This window comes from Coffea arabica, chromosome 6e, assembly GCF_036785885.1.
Source record: "Coffea arabica cultivar ET-39 chromosome 6e, Coffea Arabica ET-39 HiFi, whole genome shotgun sequence".
NCBI classification, from domain to species: Eukaryota; Viridiplantae; Streptophyta; class Magnoliopsida; order Gentianales; family Rubiaceae; genus Coffea; species Coffea arabica.
In genome coordinates, this window is record NC_092321.1 from 59718680 (window position 1) to 59739900 (window position 21221).

A 21221-nucleotide genomic window follows, 5' to 3' on the forward strand; every position below is an offset into this window, starting at 1 on the left:
TTTAATGTCCGGAGTTATTCGAAATCAATTTATACCTTATTTAGGTAGGCCGGCCTTAAATTTATTGATAGCACTTGTGCATGTCCTTCAGGGACATCAATTTTAACCAGAGTATTTCCTGCAGGAATAGTTGATTTAATGACTCTTCTGGAGTCGATAAATACAACTTTCTACAAATGAAGAATTTCTTGAACTTCTAGTTCACATTATTTTGTATGAAGATCGAGAAAATTCAATTTTTCAGGTGATTTTCTTTTGGTTGATTTTTTCCTTCCCCTAATGTCAGGAATCGTAGTTCATCTGAACAAATAAATCATTCAATAGATCACTTATCAATATTTTACGATATTTAATCGTAAAAGGTGATTCATACCCGACACAAATTTTAAATTTTTTTTTTAAAGTCATATATAATATAAAGGGGGTATGTATAAATACTTGTCGGCTCTTAAATATTCTCACTTTTGTCAAATCATATATCCATTGAGATCAGTAAACTTCTGGTTTACTGCAGGTGATAATTATAAATCAAATGAGAATGAAGACAACTATATCGATAACCATTTCTCTCTCAAATGGTTATTATGATATAATTAACCTTTATCTCATTTGATTTCTAATCATGATCTCTATTATTGTCTCATTTAGTGTCTCAATTTGATATCCATTTCAACGGATATTCAAATTCAATAAATTTTTCGAGACATGGTAAAAAGTAGTGCTTTATTTATGATAAACTTTTCTCCTACAGGGAGAAATATAGTAGTGGCTCTTCTGGAGCTTTCAATCATTTAAACACTACAACTGATTGTGTTTATCTTTCTCATTGGAATATAGTGTATATAGTAGCACTTATTAATGAGACACATATCATTGTCACCATAATTCTTATGAGATAAATATCATCACCATAATCCTTTGATCCCAAATATTTAACATCCATTTCTTCTTCAGGAAGAAAAGTCAATTACTATCATAAATTAAATCAAGCATCATACACCTTCAGGGTGTTTAAAGAAATTGGCCATGTGAAGATACTATTATAATTTTGATTCCTCATATGTACTTCGAGACATTTATCTTCAGGATCCTTACTTTCTTGTCCTCATCATTATTATCCCACTTCAAGTGGTAATTTTTTCTCTTGTCATGGTAAAATATATATTTACCAAAATCATAGTCATGGCAGCAACCATAACTAATAAATTGAAATTTAGTCGCATTCACTTCTGGAAATGGACTAGAACTAGTATGTAATAAGTACAAAATACTTCTCAAATTTTCTCTCAATATTGCTACTACAAGAGCATATTTGAGAAATATGTAGAGAATATTATTTTCAACTAAGAAATAATTCTAAACATAGCAGAATTATGTATTTGCAACCATAAGTAGATTGATCATACCAGACTTTGAAATAATGACCATATTTTTCTTTAAGTATTTCAAAGAACAAATGGATCTTCAAGCATAATTAATTTTCTATAATAGCATTTCCAAAACTCAATGCATCAGAATATAAGTATTTATAACAAATAATTCTAAAGATAAATAAGTAGAATTAAAAGATGAAATATTACCTCAAAGACGTCAAAGAGTATATGTTCTTGTTTAGTAGTTGCTCAGTAGTAGACACTTGTATTTTGCAATCATTCAAAGGTTAACCTTAATAAATTGAAATAAATTTATAGGTTAGAAATTTACCTCAATAAATAGACAGATGTTGGCGAAAAAAAAAACATGAGCAGAATCTCGTGTTTCACTTTTACTCAAGGTAAAGACTCCGTTTTCACCTTTTGCTCAAAAGTAGAGACTCGTGCTGATAACGTGTTGTAAAACTAATAAAATAAACCACTGTAATATCAAGTGAAATATTGGAGATATTAGAGAAAGAAGTAGAGAAATAGAGAGTGATTATCTTATTATTTCAACTAATACAAAAGTCCTCACAAAGGGTGTCAATGTACCTCTATATATAGGTACTACAAGATTAAAGGTACATTAATCCTATTAAACACCCACTATTACAAGAATATGAAGAAACCTATGAAACAGTTTCTCCACTACATGAATAGATTTATGGATTGTAACTTCTATATATAATGTAGCCATAAATCATGAATTAATTCTCTTGGGAATACAAAGGGACATCCACATTTTAATTGTTTCATAACAGATTGTTTTTCTAAGGGTGAATTTTAAAACATCTATTATTCTCAAGAACACAAAAATTTCAGGCATGTAATTGGAGTCTTGCAAAATGGTGGTAGTAAGATTCACATCAAGTTGTTTTTTTTTTTTTTTTTAACATTGCGTCAGAAAATATCTACTAATTAGCAATCCGAAATATTCCATGAATTATTGGTACCAAACAATTAAACGTTGGTAGGTTATACTTCCACATCATGAACAGCAGTCCAGGGTGGTGGTCTCCGGTGACAACCGGTCAGCTGGCCTCCCCGGTCAAAATATTATGCCACATTTTCTCGAGAGTGACATGATTGGGGCCTACTTTGGCAAATTCACTCTCCAAAAATATAGAATCGTGTTTTTTTTTTTCAATGATAGATAGACTAAATGTACAAAAACACAAATATGTGGATTCCACCTGTTTGTCCCACGGTACACCTGTACATTCGGTCTACAACAGACCCTCTCTCCTTCTCTCTCTATAGTGCCAGCTGAAATGAAGTCAATATATTATATCCCTTATTTCTTTTTGACTTGGTAATGGCCAATCAAGTTGAAATTATACAATAAATTGCAATTGGTGTAATTTGGAAAGTCTATCAGATCAATTCTCAGTAACAGGGGTTGAACATTGACATTTTTGGAAAGCTTTTACAACTTAAAGATGTGTAACAGGCTCTGACACTGACATTTTTCAAAGTTAGAATTGAACAAATTTATAAATTTAGATCATTAAACTGCATCATTTTACTCTGTTTCTTCAAGAGATACAGACTCACATAGGGGCCCTGTTGACTCTTCGCAAGTACTACTATAGCTATTGCTCTGCACCAGCCGAGGGGAATCCGGAGGATAAAACAGAGGTTTTGGTGGCAACCGCAAGGCTGTGAGATCACCTTGTAGCATTTCCACCACTTCTCTCATTGAAGGCCGATCATCTGGCGTCATCTGTATACACCACAATGCAATCAAAATTAATTTTCTTGCAGTTCTGTTTTCATCTTCAGTTGCATCTTCAATTTCCAGGTTCTCTCCTTGGTCAAATTTGTCATATATCCATGAAGGGAAGTACATTTGGCTTGAATGCTCAGCATGTGCATTAAGGTTTCTCCTCCTTCCTACCAACTCCATAAGTAGCATTCCGAAGCTATATACATCAGCCTTGGACGAGACTTTTCCAACCCTTTTGTAGAACAATTCTGGAGCCATGTATCCTAATGTTCCTCTCACAGCAGTTAGACTTACAGTATTATTTTGAACAGGATGCAATTTAGCTAGTCCAAAGTCAGAAACCTTTGGCGTGAAGTTTTCATCAAGTAAGATGTTGTGTGGCTTTATGTCAAAATGCAAAATTTGCATGCTGCAGCCTTGATGCAAGTATTCAATCCCTCGAGCTACACCCATGGCGATCTCGGTTGCCTTCTTCCAACTTAATGGATTTGCATCCAGACGTTCAGAGAAAATGAACTTTTCTAGGGATCCATTAGGCATGTAATCGTAGACGAGTGCATGCTTTGAGGCAGTTACACAAAACCCCACTAATCGCACCACATTAACGTGGTGAATTCTTCCAAGAGCTGCAACCTCATTGATGAATTCTTGGCCATTAGCTTTGGACTTGTTCAACATCTTGATTGCCACTAGTTCACCACTCCGCAATTTTGCTTTGTATACACAACCATAACCACCTTCTCCTAACTTTTCCTTAAAATTGTTGGTCATCTTCTTGATTTGTTTATAGGAGTACCTGATAGGGATCAAGTTGTTGCGACTTTGGAGATACTCTTCTATAGCATCATATACCGATAAATGCCTTCGTTGGCACTTATAGATGAGAAATGCAACTAGTAATATAGCACCAATAATTGCTCTTGCTCCAATGGCAAAACCTGCAATAGGGTCAAATGAAGAAGCTTACAATAATGAAGTACAGTTATAACTTATTTAATGCATTACAGTTCGAGAGCTTACCTACGAACGGGCCCAGACCACTAATGTATACTGCTAAACATTCTGCAACAAAAAGATATCATGATTAGCTTAAATCAAGTTTCCTTACAACATTACATGGAAGCCTGATTATCAGTAGAACGAGAGTATAAATGTCGTAATAGGGAGAGATTATATTGTAATCTTCCCACTCTGATCTTTTAATGGTTAAAGAAAAGAAAAAGTTTGAATTCCGAATTTGCATTAATTGTAACTTTGCTTAGTACCAACAATCGTAAGATAAAGGATATTATATATGTATGCCTGCGTTTTGCAATTTTCTATGTCCACAAAAGTTTGAGACGGGGTTCAGTTTTTTTAACATACTCTTACTTGTTTGTTTTTGGTGTATCTACAAATGTACCCAACATTTTTATAAAATTACCACATATCATAGTATTCAAATTCCCGGGCAAACTTATAAAATTAGTTCCAAGGCAAACTTATAAAATTAGTTGCTATGGAAATTTCCAATTTTTAAGGGTAAATTATTAATACCCCATAGTTTCATCTATTACCACATAATCCCCTAATGTTTCAAAATATTCAATTCATTTCCCATGATTTCATGTAAACTAGAAATTGAACGAAAAATGGTCTTTATAAGGTCATTAGTTAAAATGCCAACAATGCCCTTACTTAAATGTTAAATCAAACGATGACTTAACTACCTTCTATTAAATCATGGGAAAATTAGGTGGATAAATGTAAAAATTATAGGGATATAAAGTGGATATTTACGCAAATTATAGGAGAGTTAAATGGATATTATGATTTTATCATATGCACTTTTAAAGTATGTGTGGTCTAATCGTCGTAACTAATTATGCATTCTATCCATTTTCCATTTTTACATAAAACTGCATGGGTTATATGGCTATTTTGAAACCTTAGAAAGATCATCTAGCATTATGCAAAACTATAGGGGATCATATGTAATTTATCCAATCTTTTAATGGCCTGCCTTCATAGTCTGTGCAAAGGAAGACAAATAATTAGTTACTTTCCATTGCCAAGTATTTGCCACGAACTCAAGTTGGAATATAAATCAGTTTGAATGAAATTCAGGAGCTCAGAACAAATCAAAGGATGCACTTACTGAAAATTGACGCCTCGCATATGTTCATATAACCCCATTTAAGCTCAAAACCAGATGCCATGGCGTCATGGATGTCCTGGAAAGAAAGGTTGACATTCAGAGAGTGCTGAAACCGTGAAGTAATGATTTTGTGGATGGTACATGTCTCTTCGATATCAGATGCCACCAGATCCGAAGATTTACTGACCACTACATAACTGTAATTGCTCTGATAAGCAATTTCCTGATTGGAAAATTCCCTGGCGGTTAAACAAGGAGAGGTGTCTACATACATAGAAGAATGGACTGGTCTCTTACAAGTCACAAAAATCAACAGAAAAGCGTCAGAACCAGGGCTTAGAGGACTATATGAAAAGTCAAGAATTGAGTACAGTGGAACAGTGGAGCAGTTGTTCTTCACAACCCCAGGATCCATAATACGAATCGATTTTGAGTGCATGATCTTCCTGATGCTTTCTTCGGCTACATAATATTTGTTGGAGTTGGGTCCTAAGTACAGAACTGTGCGGTTGTGCTCGCAAGAGAGTCGAACATCAGACTCACCGCAGCTTTTAAAGTCAACGCCCTCAACTTGAAAAGGCCAACCGACATTAATGCGGATTTTCCCGCATATGAATTGGTGCTCACATTTGGGACCTTTCTCAAGGTTCGGAGAAGCTAAAAAAACAAAGATGAGGGTCAAGCAAACTGCAAACATGAAGACCAAGCAAACTGCAATGATACTCTTCAAACCCAGCATGGTGTCTGTTTGCAATGGTCAGAAGGACAAAGGAAAAGATAAATGAAGTTCTTAAGCACACTTTGACATAATTATTTCTTTGATTACATTTCTAAATTTAAATATTTGTTTATTCGTTAAGACGCTTCTATTTGCTTGCAGGATCTATCTTAACAATACTCACATTAGTAATGATTGTCTTGTTTGAATGACTTTAGGAACAGGTAGTCATTCAATAGAGGAAAAAAAAATATATTGAATAAAGCAAGTATTAATTTTGTATATATCGAAAATGTATACATTAGCAAGACTTGATGTATATCACATTATCTCAATTTGGAGTTGAATTGTAAACTATGCACATACAGAATATATTCAAACTTACTACTAATGTATATACCGACAATGTATAAATGATTTATTCTAATAAATAAAAATTTATATTTGACTCAAAAAATGATATATTAACTTTTTTTATGATAAAATACACATTGAAAATTAGTGCATTTTCATTTTTCAGTCCAAGAAAAAGTAACATGTGCAGCTTTGACCGAAATGCGTTTGAACCCATTTTCTGGGACGACGCACAGTACGGGGCCACGTGTGAATTTCTACCCTGTGACTGAGAATAGGAATGCCCGACTGAGTCAAAGTCGAATAGGAAAGCCCGACCGAGTCGAAGTCTATCTGTTACTAATTTCTAGTCTGTCCTTCCCATTTTATAAATTTGTTATATCGGCAGACTTGGTGATTTCCATGGACTCGAGTTTCCATGGACTCGTATGGAGTTACGTGCATTGTATGGGCTGTGGGCAGCAATAATTCCGGGATGGTTAAGTTCAATTGAACAGATAGGAAATCATTTCTTTAATACTGTAAATTAAGTATCGGAATATATTGGGGTAAGGTTGGATTGAGTAACAAATGGGAAGGGACGGTAAGTATGTTGTCCTCTATGTACAAAAAAAAAAAAATGCAATCACAGTACAAACTTAGAACATTAATCGCCTCGTTTGGATTGTGAGTTTTTTGGATATTTATATAAATTTTACTGTAATTTACTTTAAGAATTGTAGAAAACTTTTTGTGTAGTTGGATCAATGTGTAAAAAAAAATTCTTTTTTCTTTTCTTCTTCTTTCTTTTTTTCCTCTTCTTTTCTCCCTCCTTCCTTTTCCCTCCATTCTTCCTCTCCACTGCCAGTACCCCACTCCCCCACCGCCTGCGCTTCCTTTTTTTTTTCCCCAAGTACCAGGATCGATCGAAAGTTCAATTTTTTTTGAACTGTTCATTTTCAAATGATATCCACATTGATCACAAATATTCATTTTTTATTTAAAAATTTATTATAATTTAGTCCGTTACAATTTTCACATTGAACCCACAAATGCCTATATTTTTTAGTTACATCAAGATCATTAGAACTCTATCTCTCTCAACAGGGGACGTGGGCGAGGAGGTGGCAAGAGAGAGAGAAAGAAAGATACTGGTGCTAGTGGAGGTGGTGTCGGCCAACACCGGTGAAAAAGAAAGGAATAAAGGAAAAAAAATTTTATGTGTTTTAAGATATTTTGAGGTATGCATTTTATAAATTTTTAGAAGTTTTTTGAGATTCCTATAACTAATGGGTGTAAAAAACTTATCAAAGAAAAATTCACCAAAGACCTTGGGTACAAATAGGCCCATTATTTTACAACAACATCATAAATGGTACACACTCTGTTCCATTATATTATCAAACTTTATTTTTTTTTCCATCTCAAAATATATGTCACCCTCTATATATGGCAAATAGTTAAAATCCCACCTTCCACTCCTATCCTTCAATAACTTATTAGGAGCAAAATTGAGTGGGCCATCAATTTGCTTCAAATTTGTGCCGAGGAATCAATGCGTGAACAACACCAAGAATGAAACAAGAAGAATACGTAAATGATGCAGTAGCTCTTACTAATGGATTTTCACTGACATGTGCTTGTCAATAATTCGATGGAAGGTTAGGGATGTTGGGTTTTGAGAGTGCGGAAGAAGAAGACCACAACGGTTTGAAGGGCTAGTTTAGGGCGCCCACAATATTTTTCAACTGTTGCCATTGCTATGATGAATAACACAATCAAGGTGCACGGGTATGTGGTTAGATATACTAGCTATGCATTTCGTTTTGCCTTGACAGTATTGTTGAATGTTGAATTTGCTGGACTTTACCTGTTCTTAAAACTTTTGGGAGCTTTTGAGCCATGCATGAGCACATTATTCCTGTTTGCTCTATTTTTGTTTGATTGAGTGGGTATCACACATGGCATTGGCATTTTAGAACTTTCTATTTTATACATGTCGAGACCACATTTTGTAGAACTGGATGCATTTGAAATGATAAGGGCATTTAGGATCTATCTAACCTTTTTTTTTGCTTTCTACAAACCATGCCTTTATCTTGTCTCCCAATAGTGGACCAATTTGAGCTTTTATTCCTCTCCTTTGTTTTGATAGTTGTATTTGGTAACCCAAGACCTTTTTAGACTTCCTTGTTCACCCCTGTGTTGTTAAGGGATGTCTGAATTTCATCATTTGTGTGAGGCGGATATACCTAAAGTCGCAAGTGTTGTTAGAATAGCATTTGTATAATGCTATCTTTGTGCATCTGGAACAAAAAGGGGAAATATTGACAAAAAGCTGATGAGCAGAAGACTCTGTCTTTCAGGGCGTGCCCACACCTTGCAAGACGTCCTCTCCAAAAAAAAAAAAAAAACATCTCGTGAACAGAAGACTCTGACCTACAAGGCGTGCCCACGCCTTGCAAGCCACTTGTTAAAAAAAAAAAAAGGGACGAGTTTCGACTCTTGCGCAGTGAGTACAGCAAGTGAAACTGCCTTAATTAGTGAATTTCCTCTGATGAAGCATTGTGGTTATGTGGTGGATATCGGACATTCTCTTGATACATTATACCTTATCTTCACCTTCTTATTCCACCTTTTACCTAAACCCCATTACAACTCTATTAAAGTCCCTTTGATTTATGTATTTAGTTCACTTTTTAGTGGTGGAGATGTGATAAATATGCAAGTCTATGGTAATTCCATTTCGTGATGTTGATTTGAGTGTTCCTAGTATTTACATATTCTCTTGAAGGTGACGTATAATATTATTTATATCCTTGGGCTAATTACCTGTCTGGTATTTTCTAATTTCGGCGATATTGTCGGGAATGCGGGATGTTTGTGTTAAATATAGACGACTATGATACCGTGGCTACCTTGATTGTGCTTCTGAGCTTCAAAATACTTGAGGACAAGCATTGTCTAGGTGTAGGGGGATTTGATAGAGCAATTATTTGGCACATTTTACACTGTTATTTTGTCCTAATTTTGGCTACTTACCGTGCAAAGTATTGTGATGTTGCTCATATTTCATATTTGTATGAATTGTAGGTGATTGGTGTAAAAAGTGTTTTCACGAGGCAAATTTTCAGAAGACTCTCTATTTCATGGCGTGCCCATACCAGAAACTGAAGAGTTACACCTAAAAGCCGGACCGCGGGACTGACAAAACAAGTGGAACATCAGGAAACCAAAAGTGGCCCACGTGGACCAGACACATGGGATTAAAACCCCAAAAGAGAAAAGCTTTGAAGAGGACTTTTTTGGGTGGACTTCTCCTGCGGCGGTTACTGGACATTGGCTTTGGTTTTCAAATATAGTATCAGATGTTTGCTTTTTTTTTGTTTTTTGTAGCATCAGACGCTTTTTCCCTTTTTTCTTCTCTTCAGTAGCAATTAGAATAGGCCAGACGTCTTTTTCCTTTTGACTTTTAACCCTTGCTCTGGACAATTCTGGTAATTAATTATATTTTAGCAAAAGGTTAGCCTTTTGCTTTGTAATTGCGCTCCAAAACGAAGGCGAAGTCAGGGTCTTCTCTGTTGTTTCTTCAATTAATTCACCTTCCCCAACTCTTCGGTAATTAATTGAATGAATTCAATTAAATCACGTGGGATTAACACGATGAGAAGCGGTTAATTTTCTCCTCTACCTAAACGTTGATGCGAGGGCGTAGTCCATAATATATGTGAGATCTAATCGAATCTTCATTATTTCTTTCAATTTGTTGCTATTCATGCGTTTCCTGAATTAATTGTTCATGGATATTTTATTAATTGAATATCAACGGGCGGATTTTTGATTTAATCTAATAGCCTACTGTCACATTAACTAAATTGAATCCGTAATTGTTCGTTTAGTTGATACCTAGTGGCAACCACCATAATTGGTTTTATGTTGGGGAAACGTAAGATCTGATTTAAATAAACCCTCTTAGCGTGTTTATTGGTCAGGGTTGGGTTCTTCTAGCTTTAATACAACTGAATAATTAAATTCCTACGGTCGTACCTAGGGTTGTTTTCTGGTTAGAGAAGCAGTCAATGATCGTACCTTAAGAACTTGTTGATAGTTATAACCAACCTAGTGATTGATGAATAAAATATCTTTGCATCGATGATCATTTAATTGGACCGTGTCTGAGCAGTTGATCCTTTGGGTAGAATTTTATTAATTGCTACTTTTAGTAACTTGTGCTTTGAGAATTAGTTTTGAATTTAGTTTGCTTTATTTTTATTCTTATTTTTTATTTGCCTCCCATTAAAAATCCCCCAATTTTGTTCTATTGACTTTGAAAGAAACAATTTCCTACCCGTTCCCTGTGGATTCGACCCTACTCACCGCTATACACAAAATTTATATTTTTCTTGAGTAGGTAATTATTATTGCACAGGTTCGACACATGTCACCAATCATGTATATAAAACTTCTGAAACTAGATGACACTCCCGACACTTGTAAACGGACTGTTTGTCCATTCAACTATCGATACTTGCAAATAAACTGAAGAAGATTTATCGAAGGGATAAAAACCAAAGGGAAAAAATAATAGGGAGGGTAAACTGATTATTTTTCATGCTTCCTCGTTTTCCACAAAAAGAAAAAATAATCTCATACGCGGCTCTGGATCAGGTTGGCTCCCGAACAAGAAAATCAGCGACAAGAATAGGGTTGAACGATTATATAATATTCAGAATCTAAAAAAAAGAAAATATTCAGAAGCTAAGACAGCCAAAAGCAAATATCTTTCTTAACAGTTTTGAAGAGTCTAGCCTAGGAAAGCCAATGCATTAAGTTTGGTGCTGACACAATGACTTTTAATGTCACGGATGTCTACATAAGTTCAAAATGTTGCTCGAAAAATATTGATGAGATTTTAGATGACTAGATAATTGTGCAGAAAACAGGTATATTGCATACGCCTAGGATTTATGGTGGAAGGAGAAGAGCGAAGAAACGTATTCGCACAGGCACAATCAAATCTTGGAAAGCATTGACAACTTATAATATGTTACATATTACATAGTCAGTAAAATTGATATTTTTCGAAGTTAAATTGCAATTAGTTTATCAATTCAGATCATTGGCTGCTTTATCTACACTGTTTCATCCAGAGATATAGAGCTACGTAGGACAATTCTTTTGTAGCTATCGTAGTGTTAGGAAATTGGCTTGATATCTCTATATCTCTGGAGCCATGTATCCTAATGTTGCTCTCACAGCAATCAGACTGAAGTGTGATTTTATGTCAAAAAGGAACATTTGCATGCTGCAGCCTTGATGCAAGTATTCATCCCTCGAGCTACACCCATGGTGATCTCGATGGCTTTATTCCAACTTATTGGATTTCCATCTAGACCGTTGGAGGAAATGAAATTTTATAGCAATCCATTGGGCATGTAATCATAGACGAGTGCACGGTTTGAGGCAGTAACACAAAATCTCACTAATCGCATCGCAATAATGTGGTGAATTTTCCCGATAGTTGCAACCTCGTTGATGAATTCTTGACCATTAGCTTTGGACTTGCTCAATATCTTGATTGCTACTAGTCGACCACTGCACAATTTTCCTCTGTATACACAACCATAACCACCTACTCCTAACTTTTCCTTAAAATTGTTAGTCATCTTCTTGATTTGTTGGTAGGAGTGCCTGATAGGGATCAAGTTGTTGCGACTTTGGAGATACTCTTCTATACCGTCATACATCGATAAATGCCTCCGTTGGCACTTATAGGTGACAAGTATCTTGGATTCTGCTTGCTTGAAGATAAATGCTCCACATTCCAACTGATAGACTTTCTACGAGACATAACGAAAGAGTAACGTCTAGACTACAGACTCTAGATTGGACTTGGTGGACCCCAAGGATGGAAGATTATAATGGAAAACAGGAGATTAATACAGGATAAGACAATAACTTCACTGTGGCCTTGTTTCCTGCAGCGTAAATTTGCAAAAGTTAGTCCCTTACTATGCTTCTTTGTCGAAAGTGAGTTATAAGTGGGGTTAAAAACAAAATATTCCTAAATCCATTACCGAAACTGAACATCATCCTCTGGTGAGTTGACGTAACAATTACAAATTAGTGGGGTTAAAGAAAAGAAATTTTATTAAGCTACCGTACTTAAAAGAAGCTCAAACGGTCTCCAAAAGGTTTCATCCATAGAAATAATGGATCGTGCAAGCAAACTGGAGAAGGTTTATCATGACAGTAGCTATGACAAAAATGGACAGTAGCTATGACGAAAAAGAATACTAAAAGCTGAGATATATAATTATTGGATGGTACATTGAGAATTGTGGTTTATTATGAGATGCAATATGACTTGTTGGCCAAATCAAGGCAAGGGATTTGCTCTGAATAACCACCAAGGGGAAATAAAAGGGAGTAAATTCAATATTTATGCTTCTTCAGTTTTTAGATAAAGAAAGTAAAAACTCATACACTGCTCTAAATCAGCTTGACTGGAAAGCAATGTTTTGAAAATCAGATCAGATCGGTCGGTTCAACCGGTTAAATCGCGAATCGGCCATGGTATCGGTCCGATTCTATACTATAGTTGACTTTGTCAGAAAATCGATCAAAACCGGTCAATCCCGTGAGAACCGGCGAACCGGTGATTTTCGATTTTTTAACTTTCTTCTTAATTTTTTTTAAGTTTTGCAAAACGCAACTACCAAGAATTCAACTCAGGACCTTTGTGATGAAAAACTAATGTAATAATCATTGTACCATTACATCTTATGAATTTTTTAAGATAAATCATTTATATAAAACAAACATCCATTTTTCTTTTCTCCATTTATTCTACAAAATCTCATTCTCTTATGACTCATTCTTTCTAATTTTCAACTCTTTTTCTCTCTTTTCTTTTCTTTTGTCACTCTCTTTTTAACCAAACATCTTTAGTTTTAATTTATTGATGTTTTCTTCCATCTTTTAATTTTATTTTTATCCATTAAATTGAAAAAAAATTAAAAAAGAATTATTTTTCTTAAACCCTAAAGACTAATTATTAAATGCCACAACCACTCATTTTATGTCATGTTTTGTTTCTTATCAAGTTTGCATTTCTATTTTTCGGTTCTCCTGACTTTCTTTAAACTCCAAACTTCTTTTTTTTTTAATTGCAATTTCTAAATCCCAAAAACTTAAATTAAAATTTAAACTCACAATATCTAAATTCCCATATATGTGAATTTTGTATAATTTCAAAATATTGTGGTATATTTTGGATTGAATTTAAGATTTTTTTTTGGTAAATATAATTGAGATTGAGATGAAATTTATTTGTTTCAACTTATAATTTAAAAAAATTACTTTTGAAAATCCAAGTTACTCGAAAATATTAAAATTTTTATTATATGAAGTTTTAAATGAGTTTATTGCATGTCTTATTTTGTGCACATATATATTTATATAAATTATTTTTTAAAAAATCATTGAACCAAAGTTGACCCGGTTCGACCGATTGAACCTTGACTTGAACATCTCACCGGTTCAATTAACGGTCCGAGTTTTAAAACATTGCTGGAAAGGTCACAAAATACAGGAACCAAAAAATACAATTTTGACAGTTTTGACCAGCCTAACGTGGAAAAGCCCACTGAATTAAGTTAGGCAACGGCACGAATGAATGAATACTGTGACTTTTGGTTAGCGGCGGAGTTACAATTTCTTGAGGATGAGCAGTACCGCACCTCAACTTTGAGAGTTTTTTTTTTCTTTTTTGTAGAGGTTTGTAAATGTTTTATGTTAATTTCCATGCGTTCCCCTAAAATATTTGAAATTCTCTTTCTTTTCTACTTTACTCCCATAAAATTTTTTAAATTTTCTTACATTCATTGCTTCCCTAAGCAGTTTAAAATTTACAAGTCCTATGTTTCACAAGAACGTGGGATCTAGTCAAGATATATACATTGATGTAAATCCGAAAATTTTTTTTGAACGTTTCCAAACCCTTTACTGCTATATTATAATACTATATAGACATTCTCTGATCGTAAATTATTGGTACTACATTTCACATGGCAATAATAATTGACCCTTCTAATTTTAGAGTCTTGACTCTGCCATTATTTATAGTCACACACACACACACACACATATATATATATCTATGTAAGTTCAAAATGTTACGACCTATATATATTACATGACTAGATGATTGCATAGCAAACAGGGACATTGTATAGGCAGTGACATTGACATTTATAAATTTAGATCATTAAGCTGCATCATCTTACTCTGTTTCTTCAAGTGATACAGACTCACCTGTTGACTCTTCGCGAGTACTACTATAGCTATTGCTCTGCACCAGCTGAGGGGAATCCGGAGGATAAAACAGAGGTTTTGGTGGCAACTGCAAGGCTGTGAGATCACCTTGTAGCATTTCCACCACTTCTCTCATTGAAGGCCGATCATCTGGCGTCATCTGTATACACCACAATGCAATCAAAATTAATTTTCTTGCAGTTCTGTTTTCATCTTCAGTTGCATCTTCAATTTCCAGGTTCTCTCCTTGGTCAAATTTGTCATATATCCATGAAGGGAAGTATATTTGACTTGAATGCGCAGCATGTGCATTAAGGTTTCTCCTCCTCCCTACCAACTCCATAAGTAACATTCCGAAGCTATATACATCAGCCTTGGATGAGACTTTTCCAACCCTTTTGTAGAACAATTCAGGAGCCATGTATCCTAACGTTCCTCTCACAGCAGTTAGACTTACAGTATTATTTTGAACAGGATGTAATTTAGCCAGTCCAAAGTCAGAAACCTTTGGCATGAAGTTTTCATCAAGTAAGATGTTGTGTGGCTTTATGTCAAAATGCAAAATTTGCATGCTGCAGCCTTGATGCAAGTATTCAATCCCTCGAGTTACACCCATGGCGATCTCGGCTGCCTTCTTCCAACTTAATGGATTTCCATCCAGACGTTCAGAGAAAATGAACTTTTCTAGGGATCCATTAGGCATGTAATCGTAGACGAGTGCATGCTTTGAGGCAGTTACACAAAACCCCACTAATCGCACCACATTAACGTGGTGAATTCTTCCAAGAGCTGCAACCTCATTGATGAATTCTTGGCCATTAGCTTTGGACTTGCTCAACATCTTGATTGCCACTAGTTTGCCACTCCGCAATTTTGCTTTGTATACACAACCATAACCACCTTCTCCTAACTTTTCCTTAAAATTGTTGGTCATCTTCTTGATTTGTTTATAGGAGTACCTGATAGGGATCAAGTTGTTGCGACTTTGGAGAAACTCTTCTATAGCATCATATATCGATAAATGCCTTCGTTGGCACTTATAGAAGAGAAATGCAACTAGTAATACAGCACCAATAATTGCTCTTGCTCCAATGGCAAGTACTGCAATAGGGTCAAATGAAGAAGCTTACAATAATGAAGTGCACGGTATAACTTATTCAATTCATTACAGTTTGAGAGCTTACCTGCGAACACAACCAGATATTTTATGTATGTTGCTATACATACTGCAACAAAAAGTATCATGATTAGCAAGATGATGATATAATAAAGAACATTACACGGAAGCCTAATTATAAGTAGCACGAGAGTATAAATATCGTAATAAGAAAAGGTTATATTGTAACATTCTCACTCTAATCTTTTAATGGTTAAAGAGAAGAAAAAGTTTGAATTCCAAATTTACAATAATTGTAGCTATGCTTGGTACCTACAAACGTTAGATAAAAGATATTATCTATTATATATGTATGCCTGCATTTTGCAATTTTCTATGTCTAGAAAAGTTTGATATTATCTGTTCAGCTTTTTAGCATGCTCTTATTTGTTTGTACTTGGCATATCTTCAAATGTACCCATTATTTTTAACAGGGTAGTTACAGATCTATCAATATTGTATTCAAATTCCCGGGCAAACTTATAAATTTAGTTGCTATGGAAATTTCCAATTTTTAAAGGTAAATTCCTAATACCCCTATGGTTTCATCTATTGCCACATAACCCCTAAAGTTTCAAACTATTCACTTCATCTCCTATAGTTTGATGTAAAATAGAAAGTTAATGAACGATAATCTGTATAACATCATTAGTTAAAATACCAACACTGCCTTTACTTAAATGCTAAATGAAATGACCTAGCCACCTTATATAAAATTATAAGGAAATTGTGTGGATAAATGCAAAAACTATAAAGGGGGTCAAGTGGATACAACGATTTTATCACATGCACTTTTGAAGTGTGTGTTGTATAATTACCGTAACTAATTACGCATTCCGTTCATTTTTCACTTTGCATAAAACTACAGGGGTTGTATGGCTATTTTGAAATCTTAGTAGGATCATCTGGCATTATGCAAAACTATAGGGGGTTATATGTAATTTATCCAAGTTTTAATAGCTTGCTTTCATAGTCTCTGCAAAAACAGACAAATAATTTGTTACTTTCCATTGAGAACTATTTGGCATGAACTCAAGTTGGAATATAAATCAGTTTGAATGAAATTCAGGAGCTCAGAACAAATCAAAGGATGCACTTACTGAAAATTGACCCCTCGCATATGGGCTCGTAACCCCATTTAAGCTCAAAACCAGATGCCATGGCGTCATGGATGTCCTTGAAAGAGAGGTTGACATTCAGAGAGTGCTGAAACCCTGAAATAATGATTTTGTGGATGGTACATGTCTCTTCGATGTCAGATGCCACCAGATCCCAAGATTTACCGACCACTACATAACTGTAATTGCTCTGATGAGCAATATCCTGGTTGGAAAATTCCTTGGCGGTTAAACAAGGAGTGGTGTCTACATACATAGAAGAATGGACTGGTGTCTTACAAGTCACAAAAATCAATAGAAAAGCGTCATAACCAGGGCTCAGAGGACTATAAGAAAAGTCAAGAATTGAATAAAGTGGAACAGTGGAGCAGTTGTTCTTCACCACCCCAGGATCCATAATACGAATCGATTTTGAGCGCATGATCTTCATGATGCTTTCTTCGGCTACATAATATTTGTTGGAGTTGGGTCCTAAGTACAGAACTGTGCGATTGTGCTCGCAAGAGAGTCGAACATCAGACTGACCGCAGCATTCAAAATCACCGCCCTCAACTTGAAAAGGGCAACCGACATTAATGCGGATTTTCCCGCAGTTGAATTGGTGCATACATCTGCGACCTTTCTCGAGATTCGAAGCAGCTATAAAAACAAACATGAGGGCCAAGCAAACTGCAAACATAATCTTAAAATCCAGCATGGTGTCTATTTGCAATGGTTAGAAGGACAAAGGAAAAGATAAATGAGTTCTGCTGACAGAGTCAAAACTTTTGAGCCACTTTGAGACTGAAGTGCTTAAGCACACTTTGACATAATTATTTCTTTGATTACATTTCTAAATTTAAATATTTGTTTATTCGTCAGGTGTGATTAGATATCAGCTTTAGTTAAGATGCTTCTATTTGCTTGCAGGATCTATCTTCACAATACCCACATGACATTATTAATGATTGTCTTGTTTGAATGACTTTAGAACAGGTAGTCATTCAACAGAGAAAAATATATATATTTTTTGAATAAAGTAAGTATTAATCTTGTATAGATTGATAGTGTACACGTTAGCGAGACTTGATGTATATCACAATATCTCAATTTGGAGTTGAACTTTAAATTATGCATCGGTGTTAGACAGCAGGGGTGCTAGACAGCAGGTAGTGTTGGTGATGAATGCAATTATTGGTGGGGTATCCTTATTCCTTTCCCCATCCAGGTCAAGCTCGGCTCCAATCTTGAATTTGGCAGTGAAGTCGAAGTTTTTTGGTCTTCGTAGGTCTACTCTTTTTGTTGTTATTTTTGTGTAAGAAAATTATAATGACATTTGCCTTGTCAGAACTCAATGGAAGGTAAAATGAAAATTTTTGTCGAGCTCAAGAATCCAAAAAATGAATCTATATATAGCAAACAGATATTGTCATTATTTCTGCAAATTTTTATAATCTCTCAAAAGGTGTCTTAATAGTACTTTTATTTATGCATATCATAGCATAAAAATTGTTACATTGAAAATTAATATATTGTTTGCACACATGATGAGATAAAAACTGTTACACTGATTCATAAACCAAATCGAACGGCAAACTGGTAAGATGATTTACAATTATTATTATTTACAGATATTCACAATTATTATTACTTGCAAATGGTTAATTTTAGTTATCATTGCATGGCTTACAAACATTAATATTCAAAGAAAATTAGACCTATAGTCTATAAGAGGTTTTACACGAATTAGTAACAAGTAATGGATTGCAAATCGAAAATTTTTTTTGTCAAAGTCTCTTACTGAAAATAAAATTAAAAAAAAGAATTGTTGAAATATATTTACCTCGTGGAAATATCAAAGGTTCCTCGCACATGAAAAAGTCCAATTAAATGCTAAGTCGGGTCACTAGGGGCCACTTATCGTAGAAAGGTTTTTCACTTTTCTTGATTGTTACTTCCTTGCTTCTTCCTGAACCCTTCCTCATCGACAGGGGACACAATAGGGTGATTGTACCCCCTAAGTTTTAAGAAATTATATTTGTTACCTATAATATTTTATAGAATTTCTCTTTAATTTCTAATTTTGCCCCTTCAAAAATTTTGTTAAATTCTCTTGCCCCTCCTGCACGTGTTCCTTTTCTTTAAACTTATCTTTGATTGATTGCTATGATACATCATGTTATTAATTTGTCGATGGAGAATAATTACTCTTTAATCATATGTAGCATGGTACTATAAAATGCATAACTTTTGTACTTTCACATGTAGCATTATATTATAGGTGTAATCTTTGAACTTTTTTGTTTTCCCTCGTGCCTAGAAAAGTTCTCCATTTATTTGTTCTATCAATTTATGTCTACAACAGTCGTTTGTAGTATTAAAAATTAAGACTTTTACTTCTTAATTAACATTTTAAGTATAAAAAGCTACACATTTTACATTGTAAAACCACTTAAACTTGATGTATTTATACCTAAATATGCGCCCCCTCCTTTTTCCTGTGAAATCCTAACTCTGCCACTACTCATCATCAACATTTTCTTTTGCTTCACAAAGAACTATCATTTTCTTGAAACCCAAGGTTGTAATAACAAGGTCCCACAATAAGGATGGACAGTTAAAATCACTTTTAGTGTGGACGAATTCTGGGAATACAACTACGGGGGTTGAGCAGACAATGACTATAACTGCTACTTTAAAAGGAATTCTTACACTATATAAATTGTCACAAAAAGGAGGTCCATTGAAAGCTTTTAGACGAATCGCTCATATTTCGAAAATATTAGAATTAATTTTTATTTACTCTTTTGTCTAAAATCTTTTGAAATAGAAAGGAGTTTATTGTAAATAATTATGTATTTCAAAAAAAATATGTCTCGCATTAGAAAAACAAAGAGATTTCCAATCATTTTATAATGTTTAACTTCTTATTGGGTTTGTGTTAAGTTAGTAACTAGTGTGGACTTGAGCGCAAGAGAGGAAAGTTGAGTTGGGTCTATCCAGGGCAAATTGATGGATTTGCCCCCTCCCCCCCTCTACGCGTGGGTTAAGCACGGTCCAGTTTAGTTTTACTTTTGTTCTATTTTGCAAGAGTTTTTCTATCTGAAGTGAAGTTTTATCTTTACTTTGATGGTGAAAAATCAGGATTTTATCTTAAACTTTATGGATTTCAACGGATGACTCTTTCCACTTGATGATAAAATTTTATCTCCTTGCAACTTTTCTTTGACTGAAAATTGGGGAACTATCCGTTGATTTTGTTACAATAAATCAACACTCCAGTGTTTCTTTTGTTACTGGAATTTTATCCCTTCTTCAACGTATCTTTCTTGAGGTCTATAAATACCAGCCACTCTTAGTTTAGAAACTACACTCACAACTCAAAACTCCAGTTGAACTTTCCAAGCAACTTATTCTTTCCTCCTTCTCTCTATGCTCTTTTCTGCTTCTCTGCTGGGTTTATTCGATATTTGCCATTCTTGTTCCTTCTTGTTTTAAAAAATAAGGCTTGTTTAATCCTAAAAAAACATTTCAACCTCCTAAAATAATTTCTTAGAACAATGCTATTTAGTATGACTCAAACTTGTTCAAATTACGTATTCAAGTTTGTTAGCATTGTTTAGATTGTTTTCCAGCACTTCTATCACTAAAGAATGATCACCCGATGTCATTTGGATGCACCACAATGAAACTGTTGTCTCGTTTTAATATTTTTGACAATTTCAAAATGAAACCTTTTAGTTCTCCACATTAGGTGTCAGGTTGTAGTAAATAATAATACTCAACTCATTATGTGTTTTCAATTCAAAATAATTATGCATTCTTCTTCCAAGAGAATGAACTTGTTGCAGATTGACCAAAATGCGTTAAAACTCATTTTGTACATGAGGCAGAGTATAGGGGTCAACTACTACCCCATAAGAATAATCAATGACTAAAGAAAAGTCATTTATCATTTATTACTTTCGAGTACCTTTTGTGTTTTGTTTGCAAGTCTATTATTTAGACTATGGATTATTCACTATTGGAAATATATGTACTCTGGTTTATCAAATGGAAAAAGTGAAATCAGGACAAGTCAAGGTGAAGAAACTTTATTTATCTCTTAGTAACTTTGCTTCCACAAAAACCCTATGTTTTCAGACTCAGACCTAGTATCGATTTGGCCGAACTTAGGGGTCAATGGGTTCGATCGGATTTAATCGTTGGTCGAATTGAATGACGTCATAAATATATATTAATGATTTATAATTAAAATAATATATAAAAATTTCCTTTAAATTAGTGTATTACAACTTTATATACATATCTGATGAGTTTGGA

The 21221-nt window shown here is 34.4% G+C and overlaps 2 protein-coding genes across 2 annotated transcripts; both read right to left on the bottom strand.

Annotated features, from left to right (window-relative positions):
• Nucleotides 1-2771: 2771 nt before the first annotated feature.
• Nucleotides 2772-6023, bottom strand: LOC113696904 (rust resistance kinase Lr10-like). Its single transcript, XM_072054097.1, has 3 exons — nt 5279-6023; nt 4162-4203; nt 2772-4079 (listed from the first exon to the last, which is right to left on the bottom strand). Exons 1-3 carry the CDS (start codon nt 6015-6017, stop codon nt 2938-2940), a joined length of 1923 nt encoding a protein of 640 aa, XP_071910198.1. The 5' UTR covers nt 6018-6023; the 3' UTR covers nt 2772-2937.
• An 8476-nt stretch (nt 6024-14499) lies between these two features.
• Nucleotides 14500-17738, bottom strand: LOC113696905 (rust resistance kinase Lr10-like). The gene is made up of 3 exons (XM_072054098.1): nt 16902-17738; nt 15830-15871; nt 14500-15746 (listed from the first exon to the last, which is right to left on the bottom strand). Exons 1-3 carry the CDS (start codon nt 17614-17616, stop codon nt 14614-14616), a joined length of 1890 nt encoding a protein of 629 aa, XP_071910199.1. The 5' UTR covers nt 17617-17738; the 3' UTR covers nt 14500-14613.
• Nucleotides 17739-21221: the final 3483 nt, after the last annotated feature.